The 23957-nt window shown below is 38.8% G+C and overlaps 1 protein-coding gene across 3 annotated transcripts in view; it reads left to right on the top strand.

The window, feature by feature from the left end:
• mtss1lb (MTSS I-BAR domain containing 2b) overlaps nucleotides 1-23957 on the top strand; it is a 71422-nt gene that overhangs the window by 4122 nt on the left and 43343 nt on the right. For all 3 annotated transcript variants that reach the window (XM_058381357.1, XM_058381358.1, XM_058381356.1), the window contains exons 2-3: nucleotides 8303-8364; nucleotides 8468-8541. In XM_058381357.1, coding sequence (XP_058237340.1) covers nucleotides 8303-8364; nucleotides 8468-8541 — 136 coding nt within the window. The remainder of the gene's footprint in view (nucleotides 1-8302; nucleotides 8365-8467; nucleotides 8542-23957) is intronic.

Genomic DNA, 23957 nt, shown 5'->3' with positions numbered 1-23957 from the left:
AGGCACTAGGGTACACGTATTCCTTGGATCAATTATTCATGCATGGGTGGTCTGTCAATATTTCTATGCTTAATCAGTGGCCAATGACTAACACAAAGGATGGACTCATTCAAACAGATACACATGAAAAAAGATGGCAGTTTAGGATTAAAGACAGAGAGAGAGCGAGGCAGTTTTCCATGGTAAGTGGTTTCCATAAATCAGTACAGCATGGTCCCAGGCTGCAGTGCTAAAAGTAGGAGCTAGAGATCATTTGCTTCTTTCCGTCATCCGCTCATTCATTCATGGAAGTGAGTAAGATGTACAGCTCATAAGACATGCTGGCTGTTTTTGTCCTCAGCCTATTAATGGCAATCAGCTTGGCTTTAAAGTAGTAGCTCAGCTCATAAGATGTCTCCCGGAATCCACCAACCTATCAATGCCTCTCCCTCTCCCAGACAAATCATGTGTTCTTCTATTTTCCACATTCATTTGTGTAAGAGGTGGAGGAGGGGAGCAGTGGAAAGGCAATGCACATACGTTCCCCTATAGATCTTGTACTGTGTGATGTCTGCGGTGTGAGGTTGAGCAGACAACTTTATCAAGCTTGTATCAAGCCTTGACACAAAATCCTGATATTTTGACAAAGATGTGATTTTTTTGTCACTTCTGTTTGTACATACGTCCTGACACATATCCAGTGTGCATTGTTCCTCTGCCAAAATGTACAAGGTTACATAGAACCTGAGCCCCATTGCTCAAGAGATCGTTTCGTACTAGTAGAGATTCTCACAAATGTGTTACGAGGTAATCTATACATCAAATTAGTTTTACAAATGAGATGAAAAAATTCCTTATTGCTGCTCTGGCAAGCAGCACATCACCTACCTGTGTCTAATTCTCGAGCCTGAGATGGAAATGGAGTTTGATGATGGTAAATGGTTTATGAATGAATAGGGACACTTTTTGTGCCACCGCTTGTATATACAACTGTCCTGTCACAACACTTCAGGGTATTGCTGTGAACAGTGAACTCGGTTGTATCAGCCTTGTGGTGGCTTGTGACAGAAGTCAGCTTTTCACACTCAGGCACATTTATTGCGAGTCAGCCTATCATCATGTAACATGGATGTGAGTGTTTAGATTTGAGTCAGATTGCAGGTGTAGAGTCTCATTTTGAGTGTGGCCCATGTAAGATGTGAAACAAAACAGACAAAAAGCCCGTAACTCTTTAGACCAAGGTGAGAAAGCAGTAATGAACAGATGAATACATTCATGTATGATGTCAAATATTTCACCGGGACTAACGATTTATCAGCCCCAGTGCCACAAGGCATCTACATTATCATTGGTTTTCATTAGTGTGGCAAACTCTGTATGCTCCCTCCTTCATAAATTATGCAGCAAAGTCTTCTTTTCATCTGTCAACAACTTACTGCTGTCTGCTAATGTAAAGTGAGGGATGATTTTCCAAACACAGTGTTTAAGAAACCTAATTCACAGTGGGAGCCCTGTTATCAACATCACTGATATACTGTTCCAGATCATGTGAATAAAGACTGTAGCTTCTTTTTTTCCGGTATTACAAACACTGATTTTTCATTTAAGCATGGCATTTCTCTTGAGAACTGGGAAACAAGGATTTTTTTTTTAGCCCTTTTTATTCTTTTACTTATACTGCTGTTTGAATGTCTGAACTGGTTCATTTCTGGAGCACTGGAATCAAGCTAATGTGGTTTCATTCCTGTTTCCCTGGATTTCCCTGAAATCAATAGGAAAGAAGAAAGAAATTAAGCTGCGTAGTGAGCTATTCATTTTTGGAGCAGAAATGAAAATGAGTCATTTGAACACTGACAGAATTTGTCTTTTAAACTCCCAGGCAATGACTGTTCAATAGCTTTTCATTAGTGGAGAAATAAGTGGAGAGAGGCTCTTTGTTTGAGAAGATAAGCGACTGTAGAGTCTTTTCAGAGGTTATAGACATATATGGGCAATTGAAGCTAGAGACGGGTATGGAGTGATTTATGCAGCCAGAACAAGAAATATTCATTTATAGTAAAAGACCCATAAATGCTCCCCCTTTTCTTTCTTTTCTTTTCTTTCTTTTTTTTTTTTTTAGATATGATATTCCATTAGATATGAAAAAGGGTGACGATATACTGTACAAGTGTTCTTATGGTACAAAATGTTCTTGCTGTATAAATCACTCCACAATCATCTGTAACTTCATTCATCCATATTTATAGCTTGAAATAACACCATACATTATTAAAATATGGTGTATAACACATTTAAAAGGGTTTTCATGTGCTTTTTGGTTAATTAAGGCTGTCTAGCTTCCTGATGCGGGGTCTACTTGGCATCCTTTCTGAAAGGAAAAATAATAATACCTCAATACCTCAAAGGAGGTCTGAAATGGAACATTTAGAAATTTGGAAATCATTCAAAGAACCCTCAAGGAAGTGTGTTTAGGCATTACTCTAAAACAAAGTGTATCTGTATTGGCTTACATTTCCTGAGCCATACAATTCCTGGAAGGTCTAATTCTAACCCAGCAGTATGCAGAGATCAAACCCATATACTGTATGTATTTTCTCCAAAATGAAAAAGAAATATGATTCCATCTTTTTTGCACTGCCTCTCTGGGTAAAACCTTTACATTGTATAGAGAACTCAACAATGGAGGGTTTTTCCTTCTCAAAAAGGTCTAAAATTAACCTTCTTAGGACACTAGAATGAATAACCATCAGAAGATCCTATATATTTAAAGGTGTAGCTCTGTGTAAGGAATGATAAATTCTTTCAAGCTCCTTTTTTTTTTCTGTACAAATGATTCCACTAATTGTTTGCTGTGTTTTTTGGTCATTAACAGGGCTTAACATTTGCTTTTATCCATCAGCATTTATTTAATAATTCTATTATCATTATAGCTTTTATTAAAGTTCACTACAAGGTTGAACAGATTAGGTCTTTTCCTCTTACATGACTTTTTGCTATGCAGTGTTTATACTCTTTAGTTTAAAAAAAAAATCGATTCTGCATTGTCATTCGATAATAAATGGCTGAGACACACTATTCTGTTTCCTGAAGATGTTTACTGCCAAATGCATCGATTTGATTTGGTACGGTTTCTTAAGGAAGTATGCAGTAAGATGGAGATAATTCTGAGGGTACTGTATGAAAGGTTTCTTTCAATTTTTGATTGGAACATTTCATGACTATAAAACAACTACTGTCAGTATTGGTAGTTTAGCCATGTTCCTCTGGGTTTAATCTACACTATATTGCCAAAAGTATTCGCTTGCGCATCCAAATAATCAGAATCAGGTGTTCCAATCACTTCCATGGCCACAGGTGTATAAAATCAAGCACCTAGGCATGCAGACTGTTTTTACAAACATTTGTGAAAGAATGGGTTGCTCTCAGGAGCTCAGTGAATTCCAGCGTGGAACTGTGATAGGATGCCACCTGTGCAACAAATCCAGTCGTGAAATTTCCTCGCTCCTAAATATTCCACAGTCAACTGTCAGCTGTATTATGAGAACGTGGAAGTGTTTGGGAACGACAGCAACTCAGCCACGAAGTGGTAGGCCACGTAAACTGACGGAGCGGGGTCAGCGGATGCTGAGGCGCATAGTGCGAAGAGGTCGCCAACTTTCTGCAGAGTCAATCGCTACAGACCTCCAAACTTCATGTGGCCTTCAGATTAGCTCAAGAAGAGTGCGCAGAGATCTTCATGGAATGGGTTTCCATGGCCGAGCAGCTGCATCCAAGCCATACATCACCAAGTGCAATGCAAAGCGTCGGATGCAGTGGTGTAAAGCACGCCGCCACTGGACTCTAGAGCAGTGGAGATGCGTTCTCTGGAGTGATGAATCGCGCTTCTCCATCTGGCAATCTGATGGACGAGTCTGGGTTTGGCGGTTGCCAGGAGAACGGTTCTTGTCTGACTGCATTGTGCCAAGTGTAAAGTTTGGTGGAGGGGGGATTATGGTGTGGGGTTGTTTTTCAGGAGCTGGGCTTGGCCCCTTAGTTCCAGTGAAAGGAACTCTGAATGCTTCAGCATACCAAGACATTTTGGACCATTCCATGCTCCCAACTTTGTGGGAACAGTTTGGAGCTGGCCCCTTCCTCTTCCAACATGACTGTGCACCAGTGCACAAAGCAAGGTCCATAAAGACATGGATGACAGAGTCTGGTGTGGATGAACTTGACTGGCCTGCACAGAGTCCTGACCTCAACCCGATAGAACACCTTTGGGATGAATTAGAGCGGAGACTGAGAGCCAGGCCTTCTCATCCAACATCAGTGTGTGACCTCACAAATGCGCTTCTGGAAGAATGGTCAAAAATTCCCATAAACACACTCCTAAACCTTGTGGACAGCCTTCCCAGAAGAGTTGAAGCTGTTATAGCTGCAAAGGGTGGACCGATGTCATATTGAACCCTATGGATTAGGAATGGGATGTCACTTAAGTTCATATGCGAGTCAAGGCAGGTGAGCGAATACTTTTGGCAATATAGTGTATGAATTCAGGCACATCACATAATTTATAGATTTTTTTTTATGTCACCCTATTTGTAATGCAGTAATATTTCGTTTTGGGATCTATTGAAGACAAGGAATAGAACTGTAAAGAACTGATGTCATGAAATCATTCTGTATTTACGCCGCTGTCCTGCATTTGATCAATACAGGATTGATTATGCAGCAAATTTTCTGAGGGTCTAGAAATACGGTATGGATTTTTGTGTATCCATAAATGTGGCCTTTTATTTGAATCTCATTAAAAAAATTTTTTTGTGTATACACAATCTTTATGTCAAGCACTTACCTTTATCTTTTGGTTTGTCCTTGTTTTATCATGTGTTAACCTTCTGGCTGTCTTTGTCCTGATAAAAATGCACTTGTAATACCTTTTTCTGCCTGCTTAAGCTAAAGTTAAAATAGCCCACTTCCTTTACAACCATGTACATCCAAGAGCAGCATCTCTTTCTGCAGAGAGCATGTGACGCATTCTTGTACTCATCCGGTAGTCTGCGGCCCATTTGGCAAATCAGGAAAGAAATAGGGAGAACACAAAGAGGATGATGGGATACAGCGAGAGTGAAAATGAGCCGGGCTTGAGGGATTGCTCAGCTCTGAGATTAGCTCGGTGAATATGCTAATGAGGTATGAACAAGGATATGGACATAGAGGGAGTCGGCCATGTCTGTCTATCCTCTTATCTCTTCCTCACAAGCCCTCTTCAGTATGATGGACCTCAGGCCCGAAGACCAGAATAGAGCACTTCAAACAGTCTGGGTGTGTGTTTAGGGTTCCACTGGGAATATCACTCTCTGGATTCAGTGAAATGTCTGACATCAAACGCGTCAATGAGACGGCAGATCAAACGAGATGACTCCAGTTTAGAGCCATCACCAGTGACTGTGCTCTCTTTTCAAACCTGCATTAGTTTACTGCGTATTTATTCTTATTTTTTTCAATTTGGATTTTTTTATATGTCAGATTTTAGGTTTAATGCAAAACATTCATATTACTCGTTTGTTTGCAGCCTTTCATTACATGCTTTTTCATTCCCTCTTTTCCCACTTTTTCCATTTTTGTCTGCCCCCAATTCCAGTTTAATTTTCATACAATTCAGTGTTTATATCAAAATTAAAAGTTAGAGCTTTGTTCCTTGCTCTTCTCTCTCTCTCTCTCTCTCTCTCTCTCTCTATGTCTATTTTATCACCTTGCTTAATGTGATGTTTTGTTCTGATATTTTCCTGATATTTTCTTTCTTTTCACTGTTCCGTGATCTTTACATTGTTTGTCCACATGTCTCTCATTTTGAATCTAAAGCAGTATTCGGACAGGATAAGTTTTCCTGACATACCTGCTGGAGGACAAGTGAAGTAATTATGATAGAAGCAGATGAGATAAGCGATCTCTGATCTTTGTCAACATCACATTGATAAATCATATTGTGTCATCACAGTATATGCATGTTTTATATGAATGCAAGCTCACCATTTTGACCTTTATTCTAACTGCATGTTTCAGCAATTGTTTATCTGTTTCATGTTTTTCCCCCATTGTTTTTTATTCTGATTGTGATTATGGATTACTTCAGTTTGTTGCTGCCTTCCAGTGTATTGACCCTTTGCAACAAACATCCGTGATGTCGCTTGGTTTGCCCTCATTAAAACACACTCCACATTAGAGTAGCTTGTCATTATTTGTGCAACATTTCAGGGCTCTGCTTGACTTAAACCCAACAGAAGTATCGCTTCTGACAAATCCTTTTGAGTGTGGTTTGTATTTCTTGACTTTTAAATTCAGCCTGCTTGGTTTTGGTTCAGTTTCTCTGGGAGATGACAGAAGTGGAGACAAAAAAAAAAAAATGAACACAAAATCAAGCAAACTCTATGATATATGTAGCAGCTTGCAATTTTAACACCTAAATTAACTTCAAAATAAACACAGATTTTCCAGAGATTTGTGCCAAGACATATCACGCGACATCATCACATCTCTACAACTTGGAATCAGGCAAAGCCCTCTTCGTCCACGTGTGTCTAACATGAGTTCAGCTATCATAGAAAGTATTACATACAGTCTGTCTTTTGACTGGTAGGAGTTTAAAAGAAGAATCCGGTGCTTATAATTGCACAAATTTCATAAAAAGCACAAAAATCAAGCATTATTGGTAGCAACAATCACAAAAAAACACTCCTGGAGGGAACAAATATTACAGATTTGTTATCAAGAATATTAATTTGTATTACTTCAGACAGGATATATATTACTTGTGGTTATTTCTGCAGCAAGTTTTTTTTATACTAGCTAAAATTCAGACAGAACTAAAAACCCAGTGATACTGTGGTATAATAATTACATTACCTAGTCTCTCCATGTAAAACTAATCTAGCCCAAATAGGGCTTAAGTCACTTCTACTACCTTTTTTCTTTATGTCCATCTCCTTTTATTATTCTCAGAGTTAGTCTTTTATTGTTTTTCTTTTACTTTGTTTTTATTCCCTTCTCTTTAACCGTGTCATAATTTGGAGATTTTCTCTTGACCCTCCATGTGCCAATTATGCTGATTAGTTAGTTTTCCTTAGTTTGTGTGTTATATGATCTCAGTCTTAAGATTATTATGTATATGAAATTAATTTTAATTTTGTCATCCTTTTTTATTTGCCATCTCAACCTCTCTTAGCTGTTTTTTGCTTCTCTTATTGATTCCCCAACCTTTTGTTTGACTGTTTTTCTAGTTATCTAGTTATCTGTGCCTTGGTGTTCCTCTTCTGTCCTTTTGCTTATGTTTTATGTATATTTCCATCCTAAAATGAGTCCTAAACCTAAACCAATTTAGTCTCATTTCACCCGTTTTTATTTTTCCCCTTTCCCCCTGTCTGCCATTCTCTCATCATATATGAGATCCCCTCTTTTTATATACAAATCATTGCATACCCTCTTTGTTCTCCTGCCCCTCTCTTTCTCCCTGTTAAAGTGTTAAAGGCACAGGGTTATGATGTCAGGCTGGCACAGGAGGGGGTACAGTTGTGTTGAGGTTGTGAGGCGAGGTGGAGGAGGACACACTTATAAGGGGTTTGGGGTGGTGTTAGTGAATTCTGACCTCCAGCTGTGTTCTCAAGTGAGGCTAATTTCACCCCTCAGCACACTCCCTGCATCACTAACAAAGACCAAGCTGATCAAACACACCTCCTTTCCTCCTCATCTCCTTCCCTTCCTTGCAGGTACACACAGCACAAGAGCAGGCTGCATAGTGTACATTCTATCCTGCAATAAGTTTACGTGGAATTGGGAACAGTAATTCTTTCAAGATGCTAATCATTAATGTGTTGCTCTGATTGTGATCTGGATTTAATTCTGCGTTTTGTAATGGCTGGGACATGCTGAGGTGCCGCTGTCCTTTATAAAACGTCACAGGGAGCACTGTGCCCTCTCTGTTTCCGTGGTAACAAGGCAGATCCTTATCATGGGACTCTTCTTCCTGCAGGCCAAATCACCCCCAACACACACATACACACACACACACACACACTTACTCATCGCACACAGGATGTGTAAATCACACAACGCATGACTACACTTGTCTCATCTACACCTAATGGAGCTTTGTGTTTGATATTCTACACGTTTACCTGAACACAGATATCACAGATGTAACCCTCTGACCCCTGTTTTGCTCTAAAAGTGTTACGAGACGCGACACATCAACATTATATTCCCCTTTCAAGGATGACAATCTTATCAGTTATTCTTGTAAACACAGACTTCTTAGCCTCTAACGTGGACCTTTGTTCTGTTGCAGTATTCATATCCGGTCTGGGAGGACTTCAGTGCCAAGGCTACCAAGCTGCATGCCCAGCTCCGGTGAGTGCCATCTGTACCTGTCATTACAGAACAAGTCTTATTATTGCAGGCTGAGGAAAGATAATGTCATTATTTCATGCACTTTTTTTGTCTCCTTTCTTAGAACCACCGTGCTTGCAGCAGTGGCTTTTCTGGATGCCTTTCAAAAGGTGGCAGACATGGCAACCAACACGCGAGGTAGGACTGTGTTGTGTGTATGTGGTGCGTGTGTAAGAGAGAGTAGTTTTAGGCTTGCTGGAAAGCAGGGGATTTGGGTTTTCCAGAATTAGGCATTTTAGTAAGATCAGTCTACAGTTTATGTTCCGTATTCCAGTGGAGGGCCAAGGAACACCAAGGTATTTATGAGGCATTTCTTTTTTCTTTTCCGTTTCAGCTTGTATTTGCAATTACAAAACCATTAGAGACGAGCCTTATAGCAAGGAGTCTTATCACTCTTACAAATACTCATAGGACCACATGCACTGCAAGACACATAGGCAGCATCTTTCATGATTGCAGTATTTTAAATGAAGTCTGTAATCATGCCATGTCTCTTCTAAACACCAGCATGTAAACATTAAAACTTACAGTTAGCCAGCTCTTTCGTTCAAACCACACAAAACCTCTGCTTCTGTTGTTTGTTCCTTCATTCAGATTGTACTCTGATTTGCAATATTTGCTAAAACTATTGAAAACAAAGTCACTGTTCTAGTTCATGCTTTTACAGCCACTATTGTGTTTCATGTGTGGCATCTTGATGAAGATGGTTTTTAGGTATGACAGTCACATAAATTACTTTATGTGATAGGATGAATCGGATAACGGTGCTGTTCTTGGTTCCTAACTAAAAAAGTAAACATACACAAGCCATTTGTTAACAGCAACTGTTATGCAAATGGAAAAATCTCAGCCTTATAACCTTACTAGCCTATTTTTGCAGCCATGTATTATTTTTCTTTACAGATTTGACTAAAACACCTACAACGGTGACATCACTATGAAAAGGATATGAGATGAGTCAAAGCTTATTTCCAGGCTTTCAGTTGCCTCCCTGTGGCACAAATCTGCCTCCACCCCTGCAGAAACTCTGAATTTGATGCTCTTTATGTGTGTGAGGATCTTTTCATGTGGGTGTGGATATGAATGGAATATTATGTGGTTGGCGATCCATAGGATCAGTCATGCATTGAAGTTCATTTTTGGAAAACAGGCGTTACCATTAATAACTTTGACTTTGCCCTTGAGAAGCACCGTGTACGTTTGTAACAGTGAGCTGTAGTTAAAATTGGTAGAATTTTGACACTTAGTGACAAAAAGGCTGAAAATTTGCTGTATTTTAAATAACTACATGATGGGTATGAACAAGAACAAAGGTTTTACTCGAAGCTGGAGAGAGAGAGAGAGAGAGAGAGAGAGAGAGTAAGTGATTGTGGGTTATTTTTGGTCATGCCAGTCATTGTTATGAAATGGAGCTGTGGTCCTTTAGGGAAACTAGCTGATGAGAAAGCTGGTGGTAAAGAAAACACTAAAAACCACTTATGACCTTAATAGTCTGCCTTCTTTCCTTTGGTCTTTCATTTGTTTTTTTTTTGTCATCCCATTTTAAGCTGCCTGAGGTTATGATTATATATCCTGTCTCACTGAATGTGTGTGTATGAAGCTGAGGAAGTGCGTTAAGGGAAATGCAGACAGGAGTTTTTAATGAGGTGACAGGCTTTAAGCTTATCCTGTGCGGACTCTTAAAGCAGCGAGGGGCTTGTCTGACCTCCCCTGCAGACCAAGGCTACAGATGGAGGATGCTGAGAAGTAAGAAGAAAGAATATGGAAGGAAATGCTTATTAAACAGTCAGGGGTGAAGGAAAGCAGAGCATCATAGTGTTCATAGCCTGTGGAGAATGAGTTGGAACGTTTCTGCTGAAGAAGTAAATATAAACTTTGTGGGTTTTGTTGACGGTAATTTTGAGATCTAGCTTGAGTTAGTCAGGGTTTTGTTAGTTAGACCAGTGGCCAATAAATCATTGCCGGATAGTCTGTAATTTGAATTTTTTTGTCATTTTGTCATAATGGGAAAACTCAAAACCATCATTATCAAAGTTATTTATTAGCATTGAGTTTACTTCAAACTTCACTCACTCAAAAACCAATAAAAGGAATCACTTCAAATCAGACTTCTGTCTTCTGGAAGTAGAAAAGCCAAATATTGAGCCTAATATTTGAGTAGGATTATGTTCATAAAATAAATCTGTGCTGAGGGAGCGGAAGAATGGACCAGAGTAGATATTTCTTGTAATTTCAAGTCTACAAAATGAAAATGTAGTGTAAGTCCATTGTTATTTTGAAGATCTAAGAATTAATCTATTGAAGTATGACTGGTTGGGTTACTGAATACTAAAGTAGAGAGACTAGCAATCTGGGAATTAGTGTTGAAAATCGGCATCATGATGAAATACATCAAAAGTTGCAGAAACAGTGCAAGGTTTATAGGAGCAGACATAAAGATTAGGAGACAAAAAAGCGATGGCTTAACTGCCGTGTCTTCTACTTTCTGTTCCTAAATAAATTAGGCTTTTCATCTGGCAAATTTGCACGCTTTAATCTGGCACATTTGACTTATTATAGCCTAAACTAGTTTCCTTTGTTTCATGTGTTCATTTCCTTATTAATTTACAATGTTTGGCTTATTTGTTTAGATTTAAGAAAAACTGACTTTAGAAATTAGTGCATGAGACTGGAAATAGAGCAGACCTCATCTGAGACTTAGCATAGTGTCAAGATTCACTGTTGTCCTTTGTTATTCTTTGCTTTTCCTGAAATCTTTTGGGAACTAAGTGAGCAAGAAACCACATGACGTGACCTGGATTCGACATTTCAGTGAACTCAGTTTTGCTCTCACTTATCTCTAGAAGATCTCAGCTGGTCCGGTTGTTTTATAGGACCAGCTATTAAGGCTCATGTAATAGTTTGATTTGATCATGTGACCTGATAAATAATTGCACTGGATGCTGGGAACAACATCAGAGTCAGAGAGAGAGAGAGAGAGAGAGAGAGAGAGAGAGATTTAGGCTTGGGATCAAACAGTCTGGAAGAACAAGACGGAGAAAAACCGAGAGAGAAACAGAAACAAAGCAGAGACAGAGAAGATAAATGAAGGTGAGGTCAGAGTGTTATATAACGTAGACAACTTCAGTTCAACTGTGTGGAAGAAAAGGAATTTACAATAATCCCAGCAGCTCAGGACAAAGTTTTGAAGAAAGCTCTTCGGGCAGAAGAAGCAGGAGCTTATACAAGATCCAAGTTTAGCAGAAGTAGGTTTCGGCCAAATAGCTGACCTGTACACAAATCCTCACAAATGATTCTAAGAGTACATTTAATGGAAGACAGAAAACCAGCAGCACTGTTGCTACGATTTTTTTTCCACTCAGCTGCGGAATGATTTATGCAAACATTTAATCCCTGTGTTATATGTAACTTCTTTAATCCCACCCCTAGCCAATTACATATATGATTTTTAGATCTTTTTAAATCCAAAACACAATGTTTGTTAAACAGTGGGATTAAATGTGTTCATCCTTGCAGTACCTAGTCCTTGAGAAACCTTGTAACCCAGTGCTCTGCTTTAAATGGTTCAGAGAATTAGACTGTCAGTTTGATGACTTCCAGTTCTATAGTGCCAGAAAACACAGGCTCTGTTCAATCTTAACATACATCTCAAGTGATTTAACCGCAATCTGAATTCATTTCTTTAGGAGTAGTATGGCCAGATTTGCTAGATGTCAGTTCAGAGCTAAAATACTAACTAATACTAATGATTACTAATGTTATTTCCTAAGTACATACTCAGACACTTGGCCAAGCTGTTATTAAAGCTTCAGCATACTGTCATCATGTCCTATGGAATTGTGCAGATTTTGCTAATCACTAATCATAACAAAAATCAACAAAAAGTTGCAAATTTACTTGCTGTGTAATGGGTGTGTGAGTAAGGATTATAAAATGGTTTTTTGTTTCAAAAATCAGTTCCTCACAAGTCCCTGTCAAGTCAAGTCAAGAAGCTTTTGTTATTTCACCCATACACTACTGGTACAATACTGGTACACTACACAGAGAAAATAAAACAATGTTCCTTCAAGACAATAGTTCTACATAAAACACAGAACTAAAGGAGATACCACAGAACTAAGGATTGTGTGTATACATGTGCAAACAGCACAAGACAGTTCAGTACAGTAGTTGACAACATTTACATTTCTGGCATCTAATTTTCTCATATCTCATTTTATGCAACCGAGCAATTGAGGGTTAAGGGCCTTGCTCAGGGGCCCAGTGGTGGCAGCTTGTTGGACCTGAGATTCAAACTCACAACCTTCTAAGCAGTAGTTTAATGCCTTAACCGTTAAGCTACCACATCCTATGACAAGGGACAGTACAGCACTGACCAGAATACATTTTTGTAATGAATGAATAAAGTGCAAAAAGGGTGATTCAATATAGTAAAGGCTGTAGATATAAACATACTACACAGTTAGCTGCACTCTAACAAGAAAATTACAAAGGGAGTATAGTTGTACTAAGAGTGTGTGCGTTCTGTGTGTGTGTGGGGGGGGGGTGTTTTGGGGGGGGGGGTTGTGTTAGTCCAGTCTCTGGGTATTTAGGAGACTTGCCCATAGTGCACAGGGCAATAAACCAAATTGTACCAAATATCAAATAATATGCATTAATAACAATGTGCATGTACTATAGTTTGTATTGTATTGTAGTATTTACATGTGGTGTTTCTAGAACATGCTTTACAGACTGATCCCCTGGTGATTATACATGCATGATTTCTAGCCGTCAGTGCGCTGACTGTATAATATAGCAATATTAACACAGTTTAATATGTAATACTAGTTTCTTTAAGAAAGCTATTTGATTCAGAATATTCTATTCTAATCCTTATACTATTCCTTAAAATATTTCAGGTGTAATCATAGGTATAAAAAACATTACTAGCATAAATTGTTATTTCTCCATTGCTAAAATTGTCCAATATTAATACAGATGTCATAAATAAAGAATAGCTGTGAGAATGAGACCAATTCACTGACACAAACATCCTACAATTTAATATAGAAATGTAGTGAGGCAGATGTAAAATAGTAGTTAGCCACAGTGTAGCAGAAATAAACACACACACACACACACAAACACACACACACACTCCAGGCCTTCGTCCTCACAGTGGGGTTCTGTGGTGGTGAGGAAGGAAACAAACACTTCCTGCCTTTAACTGCCTTTAATCTGCTTCTCATTTGCTTTCATTTTACTGCTCTTCCTTTCCCTGCATCCCTCCATTCGCTCATCGTGCTTCTCTTCTTCAGAAAAGGAGTATAGCCTTCCCTAGCCTGAGAGCTATTCTTGATAGTAATCATGTTGCTTTATAGGAAATTAATGAAATGGGAGTTTGTCCAGCATGTGTGTGTGTGTTTTTTTTTAGATATGTATAATAAGTACCAGGAAGTGTGGAACAACACAAACTCTGTCTAATGGTCACGTTCAGAATAGACAGACTTGTGTATGGTTATGTGTGTATAAAGACAGTAAAGATAAAGATCCCTAATTCATGATCCAAAATATGAAGCTCTTTAGTCTTCTTTGGTGTGAATGAATATTAACAAAGCCGAGTCTGTCCAAAATGCCCCACATGGCGTTGGCCCAGCTCTTTACAGCCAGTCTGCGTGAACCGAATCACAGTCAACTATAATGAACATCATAAATCTAATTCATTCACCAGGGGGACAGAATGGCTTCCCTTCACAGACACACAGAGCTGTTAAAACAACCTGTGTGCCAGCTTATCAAGTGGCAGTCTGGCTCAGGTTGTGTTTTAGATTGTGTGTTTGTGTGGCCATTCGGGGGGAAGGAGTTACTGCTTTTCCAGATGTGCGCACCAGACTTGAGTAGGCAAGTTGGTGTTACTCTTCACGCAAGCTTGTTAACAAATACAAGCCAACAGGAACATCACATTGTGCTGAACCTGCACAATCTCAGAGAAATTGTAGTAGAGTTGTCAAATTCTTTACATTATTGCATTTGGGTTTTAATTTCTTTAAAGATTTTTTTATGGGGGCAGTGGTGGCTCAAGTGGTTAAGGCTCTGGGTCGTTGACCGGAAGATCAGGGTTTCAAGCCCCAGCACCGCCAAGTTGCCACTATTGGGCCCTTGAGCGAGGCCCTTAACCCTCTCTGCTCCAGGGGCGCCGTATCATGGCTGACCCTGTGCTCTGACCCCAACCTCCAAGGATGGGATATGCGAAGAAAGAATTTCACTGTGCTGTAATGTATATGTGACAAATAAAAGCTGTTTCATTTAAATAATAATTGTTACTGCAACAGACAAGTACAACAAAATTCAGTTTCTAACCAAGTAGTAAAGTACAGAGTAAGCAAAAAGGCAAAGTATATAAATGTACCTTTATGAGATGTGTCTATATAGGGCTGCAATGATAAATATGAACAGTGTGAAAGGTGCAATAGAACAATGAGTCGAGTAGTACAGTGAGATACAGAAAGAGCGATGAATATGTATATTGTAAATATGAACAATATTAAAAATGTGTGAAACATAATGAAAATAATATGAAAAAAACAACATAGGAATATGCAGCCAAACATGTGTTTAAAAATTTATAGTTAGATTAATAAATATGAACTATAACTAGATAGCATAAACGTTAATGTGTAAATGTTTAAGAAATATTTTATTTATTTGTTTATAATATATAGACAAAATTTTAATTGGTTTAGTAGTTCACCCAGGGTTTCACGTAAAATGCATTTTAAATTTAAGCCCCTTTAAAAGTAATAATAAAATAAAAGTAAGCCCAGATCCCAAATGGATTCTGAAGTACTTGCTGACAAAATACCTACTTAGAGTACCAGATAATGACTTTATAGCACAGGGAGAGCTGGCAGCATGGTGGAAATGGGCAGATGACCAAATTAAGGAGAACAAATGAGAGAACAAGCATATTGATATGTAACTTGTAATGGTGAAAGTGGTGAAATCAGTACTTTTCAATCACTGGGTGGCTGATCTGCTCATTTGGGAAACATTGTAATGGATTTAGTAGACTATTGGCCCAGTTCTGGCCCATTTACTTTTATCTGAGCAATAGAATGTCAGCATTCAACTAAATAAACAAGTGTTATATTGGCTTTTATTAGAAGCATTTGTTTCAGCAATTTATTTAGCTTGCTGTGACATGAATGAAAACTAGCCTGGTTATATGCAGTTTTATACTGAATAGGACAATTTGTTACATGTGAAACGAGTACTTTGGGGTAAATAGTGAATAATTGATTGCATTTATGAGGGAAAATCTGAGACCCCAGTCACTCAATTGTTATGTTATGGTTTATGAGTCTGGTCTATGGTATATTCTGGTCTGGTTTAGCTGGTCTATGGTATATTCTGGTTATGACAAAAATCTTGCTTTTCTCTGTTTTCGCATTGTCTCTTTACATCATAATGTTGTCTGGGTTTCAAACATATTTTATTTTTAAATTAACAAGCACGCATTCCTGCAATGTTTTTCCACAGAGAGTTTTTCTTTGTCCGTTTAGGTAAAATGGTAAGAGGTGGCTTGAAACATTATTTTCCATATAGATAAAGTCCTCCATCAGCTAGTTTCACATCCTAGAGCCACAGAAGCACTATGCTTACACAGCAGATAACTGGGCTTTGCCCAAAACCTCCTGGTTCTCTAAAAAAGTGTGTTGAAAACATTGTTCAATCTATGTTAACTATTATAACTGTTATTTCTTAGATTTTTTTTATATGCAATGCATTATTGTGGTCACCCTAAAGTAAAATATGTGAAAATAATTAAAAGAAATAATATGAGGCCATTCTTTACATCAGCCATCAAGAGCTATTTAGCCAAACAGTAAAGGACTTCTTTCCCATTCATGTTAGGGGTCTGAAATTAGAATATGGTATCTGAAATGTAGTTACTAATGTAGTTGCTATGCCTTTGAATCCAAACCTGCAATAACCAAAACTATTCAGACATGTAAGAATAAACTGGTATGAAAGAGTGTTTTAGCTCCAAAACAAGTGGAGATACACCATCCCACAGTACACAGTAATAAAGCTAGAAAGTTTGTTCAACCCTGTCATGTGATTTATACTTTCCAAATGTCTCTCTCAGCAAAAGCGTCCTTGAATGAGTCCTTCCTAGTACAGACATGCGCTGTTATTGCCCTCTCTAAGCTCCTTCTGACTGAAAAGACTAGCTTGTTGTTCTCTAAAGAGAAATCAATTGAGTCAAGCAATTGGCTGCTTCTGACATCGGTTTTAAAAAGCAGCTCTTGTTCCTCATACATGAGGCACTGCAGTGTCTTAGTGACTTTGGAGAGAGAGAGGAACAGACAGGAAGAATAAAATGAGACCCTACAGGTTAACCCTTCTACGTCTGCACATTTCTAGAAGGAAAAGAAAAAAAGTCTTACTAAGCATCTCCTTGATTACGTTCCTTCATTACAAACAGCAGGAGGGGAGGTAAGGCAGCTCTTTAATCCTATTGCTTGGTGTACATTTTTGGCACCTCCTGTTGGCACAGGGCACCTGACTCAGCTCTTTCCATACCACCCAAACACAGGTCATCCTAGAACACCTGTTTCTAAATGAGAGAGAGTTTTTATGTGGAGATCAGAGCTCTATACACACCCTCCACACACACTGCTACTACCGTTATTATCACTTCCCAATAAAAACAGGATCAGGCAAAGAGCTAGATCGTTGCTTGACAGGGACGATGCCTCCAGTTACATTTATTAATTTGGCAGGGATTTTTATACAGAGCAAACAGCTGAAGGAGCAATGGTACAAAGTGCTTAAATTTCACTTATGATTTTGTTTGGTAGTTGTGTTTTATCCAAATTGACTGTGGATTAAGACAGAATATAGTCGACAGACACAGCTGAAAAGGTAAAGGGCTATGCTCGGATGTCTCGCTCTCATGTATGCCTAGAATTTCAATTAGCAATCTTCCAGATACTAGCTAAAAACTACTGAGCCACCATTTTTCTTGAAATTTCTAGCATTTTTTAAATTTCTACATTTTCATCAGGAACCAATAGATACATTCATAAAAATGTTCAAACTAACAACCTAAAAGTTTGCTTTTGTCCTTCTTGGGGAATCCCCAAAGCTTCCATGTGAATCCCTGAAACTGAGGGTTTCCTTTTATAAAAAGCTTCATTTAGACCTCCCTTTAGGCTCCCAAAGAACCCTTGAGGTTTGAGTTAAACTATAGAAGAATCTGTAAACATTCATAACCTCAAAAAGCAGAGAATACTGGTCTGGTATGTAATGGAATCTACAGTAAGTACCCTGGGCAGGGTGAATCTGGAGCCTGGTGCAAGACATGAATACATCAAGACATGTTGCCCCAGACCATAAACAGTGAGACACCAGCATTACATTCTTTGCCACCATGTTGCCAGGTAACTAAACAAATTATAATTCATATAGTTCAAATTATAATTTAATTTACACATCACTAATTGTGGTTGAATGGTGTCACAGTAGGAAGCATTAGTGCCTCAGAGCTTCAGGGTCCTTGCATCTGTCCTGAGCTTTGGTTTAGCATGTTCTCCCCATGCCTGAATGAATTTATTTCTACGTGGGCTTAATTACTCCAAAGTGTGAAGGAGTGTGTGGGTGTGTTTATATGGTGTCCTGCAATGTCCTACTGTGGGTATATTTGCACTTTGTACAGTGTTCCTGAGCCAGGAATTCCTGATCAGTGTAAAGTAGTGATTGAAGATGAATGAATAAATCTTTACTTTCCTAAAGTGATGAAAGGAAACTTCTCTAGGTTTTAAGAAGACACATAAATGGGTGCTTATGTTTCGAAAAAGCTCAACAGCTAGCAACAAATCTTCTAAGAATTGATGTTCCTCAAAGTTACTATAATGAACACAACCTCATCTACTCAATTTCTTGCTTTAGGAGAAAACAGAAATGCATATCCCTGTCACTGTAAATCTCTTGGTAGCCATTAAGTCCTAACCACGTGTTGCTGTATGACCATTAATGAGGAAAATGGCAATTGTGGCTGTTGCCCATGATATCTTTGATTTTCACGAGTGTTTTATCACTCTAACCCACTTTCTGATGTCTCAATGTTAACTTAATAATTATTAATATATTTTATCTTTGTGTTATTTCCATCTTAACACATACTTGATTTTCACGCTTGGCTGTGTTTGTGTATTTTTATGACATCTGCCAGGATTTCAGTATTATAGTGCCAATTAAGCACTTTTTGTAACCCCCTCCAGCTACAACTCCCAAGTGACCCTTCCATGGATACATGGAAGATGGCAGAAATTCAATAAAAGGCACTTTTGGATGCTGATAGATAAATTGTGTGCTTGTGTGTAAAATGCTTTAACCAGCTGCAAAAGAGCTGATGAGAGGAATAGAATATCTGTAAATGTTTGAGTATTTCCCTGTCAGCTTCTAAGCAGCAAATGCTGATGGTTGTTGATGCTGCAACCTTTAGGGGTAGTACAAAGCATGTGGGGTCAAATACAAGCCCAAACAGCAGATGGCGAATTTCATCAAACTCCCCCACTCTGTCTGTGCCACCTCTCCTGGATTCTGTCATTCCGTCCATGTTATTGGTTTTGACAGCTCAATATGGCCTGAGCGCACGTCATGATAGACTTACATTTCGGTGGCCGGGGGAGGAGGGGTCTGTGTGACTCGGCTGAGCTTGTAGACAGGCATTCCTTTGGGAGAGAATCATCCGGTTATATCAGCTGCATGAAGGCGTTTAATAGCAGTCATAAAACCTTTTTTAAAATCATATATTTTAAGACCCGTTGTCATCTAGCAAGTCAGTTTTGGCACAACTGTACCTTAATAGAAAATGCATTTCCTCTGAAGGTGTTTTCTTCATCGAAATTGCTTTTCCTCACACAGATCACACCTTCTCTAAGAGTGTGAGACACTCCACAGCAGAGCATCGGCCAGGCCGGCTTGCTACCAATCAGCTTAACGCTTTGGGAGGTGGATCTCTGCACTGTTGCTTAGCAACAGAGATGGAGGTGCCCCAGTCGCTTGTAGTGTTGCTAAGCGACTGGGAAAAATGTTGCAGTGGGTTACAGTGGATGATGAGGAGCAGAAGTGGAGGACCTTGATGTCCCAAACTGTTCCATCATTAATTGAAGAAAGACTAATTAACCTGTAATTATTTATGAATGGTATGAATGAACAGTAGAATCAGCATACAACACATACTGGATAAACCACCTACACACTGGATGCTGTCTTTTGAATTTAAATACTCAGATAATTAGACTCATTAAATTAATTTTACCTTTCTTAGTTGTAATTAATGAGGAAGCGCACAACCAGCATACTAGGTGTATGTCGGATATATGCAGGAGTCACCATGGGTACAAGTCTCTGTAATAAAAGCAGTTATATTGCAAACCTTACACTTCCTATTTATATTTATCTGACTATCTCACTATAATCCTCAACATTCCAACAAAGAGACATATATTGTTCATTTTTTAATCTTTTCGAGCAAACAGGTTGGGCAAATCGTAAAAGGCTTGCTATTGACTATATCTGCTGACTACATAGGGTAACAGATTGGCCTTGTAATAGCTTTGTAGTGCATTGTTTGCTCAGTAGAACAATGTTTGTAATTAAGTCAAGGGAAAAAAAAGAGCAAGTCTAAATGTTGAACATTGCAGATAGAATATTAAACACAGTAAAATTGTTCCGCATAACCCTATGTGGCTCTGACTCTTTTACCATGAACCTGTATTATGTAAAAACACAGGGCTGTAAGTTACAAGATACTGAGAGAGAAATATGTTTTTTTTGTGCCGATTGTATTTAAACTTTAATTGGGTTGCATAAGTGATAAACATAATGTGTAAAATAATATGTTCTAAAGTACATACATACATACAACACACACACACACCCACATAAAAACTGCTCTCATTAGGAAGAGAGCAAGTTTTGGCCTTGGCTTTGGAGGCCAGTTTGTGCTGCTTCCCACGTACTTGCTGCTGGCCACAGACACAAAGAAAGCTTGTGACACAAGGAAGTGTCCTCACAGAGCAAAGAGAGACAGCGAGAGAGTGAACGAAAGAGAGAGAGAGAGAGAGAGAGAGAGAGCATCAGAAAGAAGGAGCGAGAGACCATTAGAAAGAGGGAGAGAGGGAGAACAGATGAACATTGTGACTGAAGCTTAATTAAAGACAATAATGTTGTTTTTGTTGGACATTTTTAAAAACAAAGAGCCATGTCAGGGAGGAAGAGGGATCCTAGATGTTTCGTAGAAAGAGAGAGGCGGACATCATGCAGGACCAGACGGATGATTTTGGATTAAATGTGATGTAGGGCATGTTGTGTTTGGCAGTATTTAAATAGCACTGTGGTTATGGGTATGTATTTGAGTCACAAGTCACAGTATTTGGCATCATCTCACACCATCAGACCACAGATATGTTTTGAATCAGCTATAAACTTTGTTCGAATGTGAATATTTAAAGATATAAACTAATTAAAGAGACCCAAAATGTAGATAAAATATAGAACATCTAGAAACTGATGTGAATTGAGCCACAATGTACTTGTTTTAAATTTTTAATAGTTAAATACAGTAAGAATGACCAAGTCCACCAATGCACTGTTTTTCTGCTACATTTTACCGTTGTAGATATGAGATATAATTAAATATCATTTATTTATTTATTTTACTTTTAATGATTTAAAGGGATTGGTATGGTGGTGTTGTGGCTAGTGTGACTTCTGCACATCTCCAGATTCAATCCATAGCTGATTCAATCCATAGCTTGTTTTATTGTCTTTCTGGGGTTTTGCGTGTTTTCCATGGGTTTCTTCAAATTTTCCCTTCCTCCCACATTCTAAAAATGTGTATAGGCAGATAGGATATGAGAAGTTTTCCCTAGATGTGAATGTATGTGCATGATGCCCTACTGTGGACTACATGGATGGGTCCAGTGTGTATTCCTACCTCATATCCAGGTGTTTCTGGAATCCACCTGTCAGGATAAAGCTGCAGATGAATGAATGATGAAGATGCATAAATGCAGTAATCATTGATCATTCTTGACATGTTCTAATAAATGTCTGGTCTGGCCATGTAGATAAGACTGCTGGAGTCTTATCATGGGAAAACTCTGTAACTGCTCAGCCTTGTCCTGCTGCCGCTCTCATGGCCTTTGTGACAGTTTCACAAGCCTGGGTGTGGAGTGTATGTGTGTGTGTGTGTGTGTGTACGTGTAGGAACACACAGGCCAGTTCAGGCCAGGCTAGAGGTAATCCTCGCTATTAAGTGTTGGCAATCAGGCGTGATCACCATACTGCTGCTGCTACTGCTGTCTCAGCGACTGCTATCATCACACACACACTTCATAAACATGGCTGCCTTCCTTTGGTCATTTTCTTTTTTCTTTTTTACTTTCTGACTTTGTTCTTCCTTGTTTTCATTTGTACTTTCTGCACGCCTGCCTCTGAATGTCCAATTCTGAATCTTGCGGCTTGCTTTGTATCTGAGATTCATTGTCTGAACACATCACGGACCTATAATCTTTTTTCCTTGCTACCTTTTTATTTATTTATTTATTTATTTATTTATAAACATTTTTAAATAACTTTTCCACACCAACAAGGTGCCACTGCTGATTCTGGAGCCAGTTCGCTAAAGGTTTTGCATGTCTCTTAATTTCTCTGTGTATATTACATCATTCCAGTACATCTCCAGCACTCCTTTGCCTTCATTTCACTCCATTTAACGGTTTCTCACCATCAGGAAGTGACTGACCAATACAGCAAGCTATATGAACACAAATATAATATGTATCAGGATCTGAATTTTAGGTTACATATAGTCCTGATCTTACTGTTTTCTCTGATCATACACCCTGCCCTTCTTTTCTCATTAATTCAACATTCTTTCTCTTTTCTCTTTCCTGTCTTTTTCCAAGCTAAGCCACTTTATTTATAGTGTCTTTATCATCTTCTCTGGGAAACGGCTTGCTGTTTTCATTCAACCCTATTCTAGTTTTTTTTTCTCAGACGCTCCACCCCATTTTCTTTTCCTCTTTTTCCTGTTCCCTCTCACCCCTTCCTTGACCTCCTTCACTATTCCCTCCTTCTCTCCCACTCTTGGACACTGTCTTTAAAAGGTCCTGGTCTGGGCGCGACGCTGTGTTGTTGGTCCTTTGGGTGTGTTGGCATGGCGACTCTGTTTTGTGTGTATCCTTACAGAGTGACTTTTCTTTTTTATTTCAACATTTCTGTAATGCAATCTGAGAGGTCTTTTTAATCTTTGTGCATTTTGTATGCTTTAATATTTGTATCCAAGAATAAATTCTGCTGTCTAATATATATATATTTAAAACAGGGTGAAATATAAACTGGGTATATGTGGCTTTCCAGTATACGCAGATTATCTAATGATGTCCTGAAGATTACTGGCCAGGAAGAAGCGAGAGTGAATCAAGGACCTATGTGTATGTTACCTTTTTTGCTTTCTCCTGGTACACTGCCATTGTCCTGTTGCTCTTGAAACACAGGACGTGGAAAAGGTCAGTGGGGCCTCAGGGTTTTCAGGCCTGATGAAACGATTATGAAGCTCTGCAATCCCGGAGGCTTTTCCCACACTCTGCACACTGAAGAAGGCTGGGTCTGGGCCAGGCTAGCTGTTCTTGGTTAGGCCATTCTAAGGGATCCCCCTGAATAGTTTAGGGCAATGTGGGGTGATTTGTTGGGCTGAGACGTTTGGGACAAGATCCAGAATTTCATTAAATCTACGAAATGTGCTTGAGTATAAGAAGTAGTCAAATAGCCTTTCATCATAAATTAAAATTTCATCCTAATATTACTATAATATCTGAATACTTTTTCATTATTAGTAGTTCCTTTGAACAAAATCTAGGATCAGCATATAATAAAATGTGTGGGGAGGATTTTTCTCCTAGTCTAGCTCTCCCTATGATGCAACAGCTAACAACTAGAGAGCAGTATGCAGCAGATTCTACTCCAAGACATCTTTCATGTTTCATGACCTCATAGACACCCATGATTGGCTAGTTCACTCTGATTGGCAAGGAAGAAGGAGTACTGCTATCCCTCCCACTCAGAGATCATGCCACAGGAGGCTCCAGCTAACACAAGGGGCGAACGCTTCTCTGTTGTGTCACTTGGGAACCCTGTTAATAAACTGTTGACCGGATGCTAGCATACTGTTCAGTGACCCAGCATGCTGTCGCTGAGAGACCTGTGGAGAACTGTGCCCAGTGGATTTCCCAAAAGGGCAATTCTTGAAAACCCTGTGAGGTCTCAGAAGGTTTAGAATACCCAAAGCTTTATTCTGAGCATCTTAATGAACTTTGATGATACAGCAGTTCTGTTTTATTAGTCACAGTTGAGTGTATGATTCTCAAGGAAGGATTTTGTTATTATTTTTTTAATAACCTGCTACGTGATTGATTCCATGTGTTTGGAGAAATAAAGAGAACTGAATTGGGAAAGACAACAGGATGTGATGAAAGTAAAAGATTGTTTGCTCTAAG

This window comes from Hemibagrus wyckioides, linkage group LG27 (assembly GCF_019097595.1).
Source record: "Hemibagrus wyckioides isolate EC202008001 linkage group LG27, SWU_Hwy_1.0, whole genome shotgun sequence".
Lineage (NCBI taxonomy): Eukaryota > Metazoa > Chordata > Actinopteri > Siluriformes > Bagridae > Hemibagrus > Hemibagrus wyckioides.
This window is presented reverse-complemented; position numbering and strand designations above follow the sequence as displayed.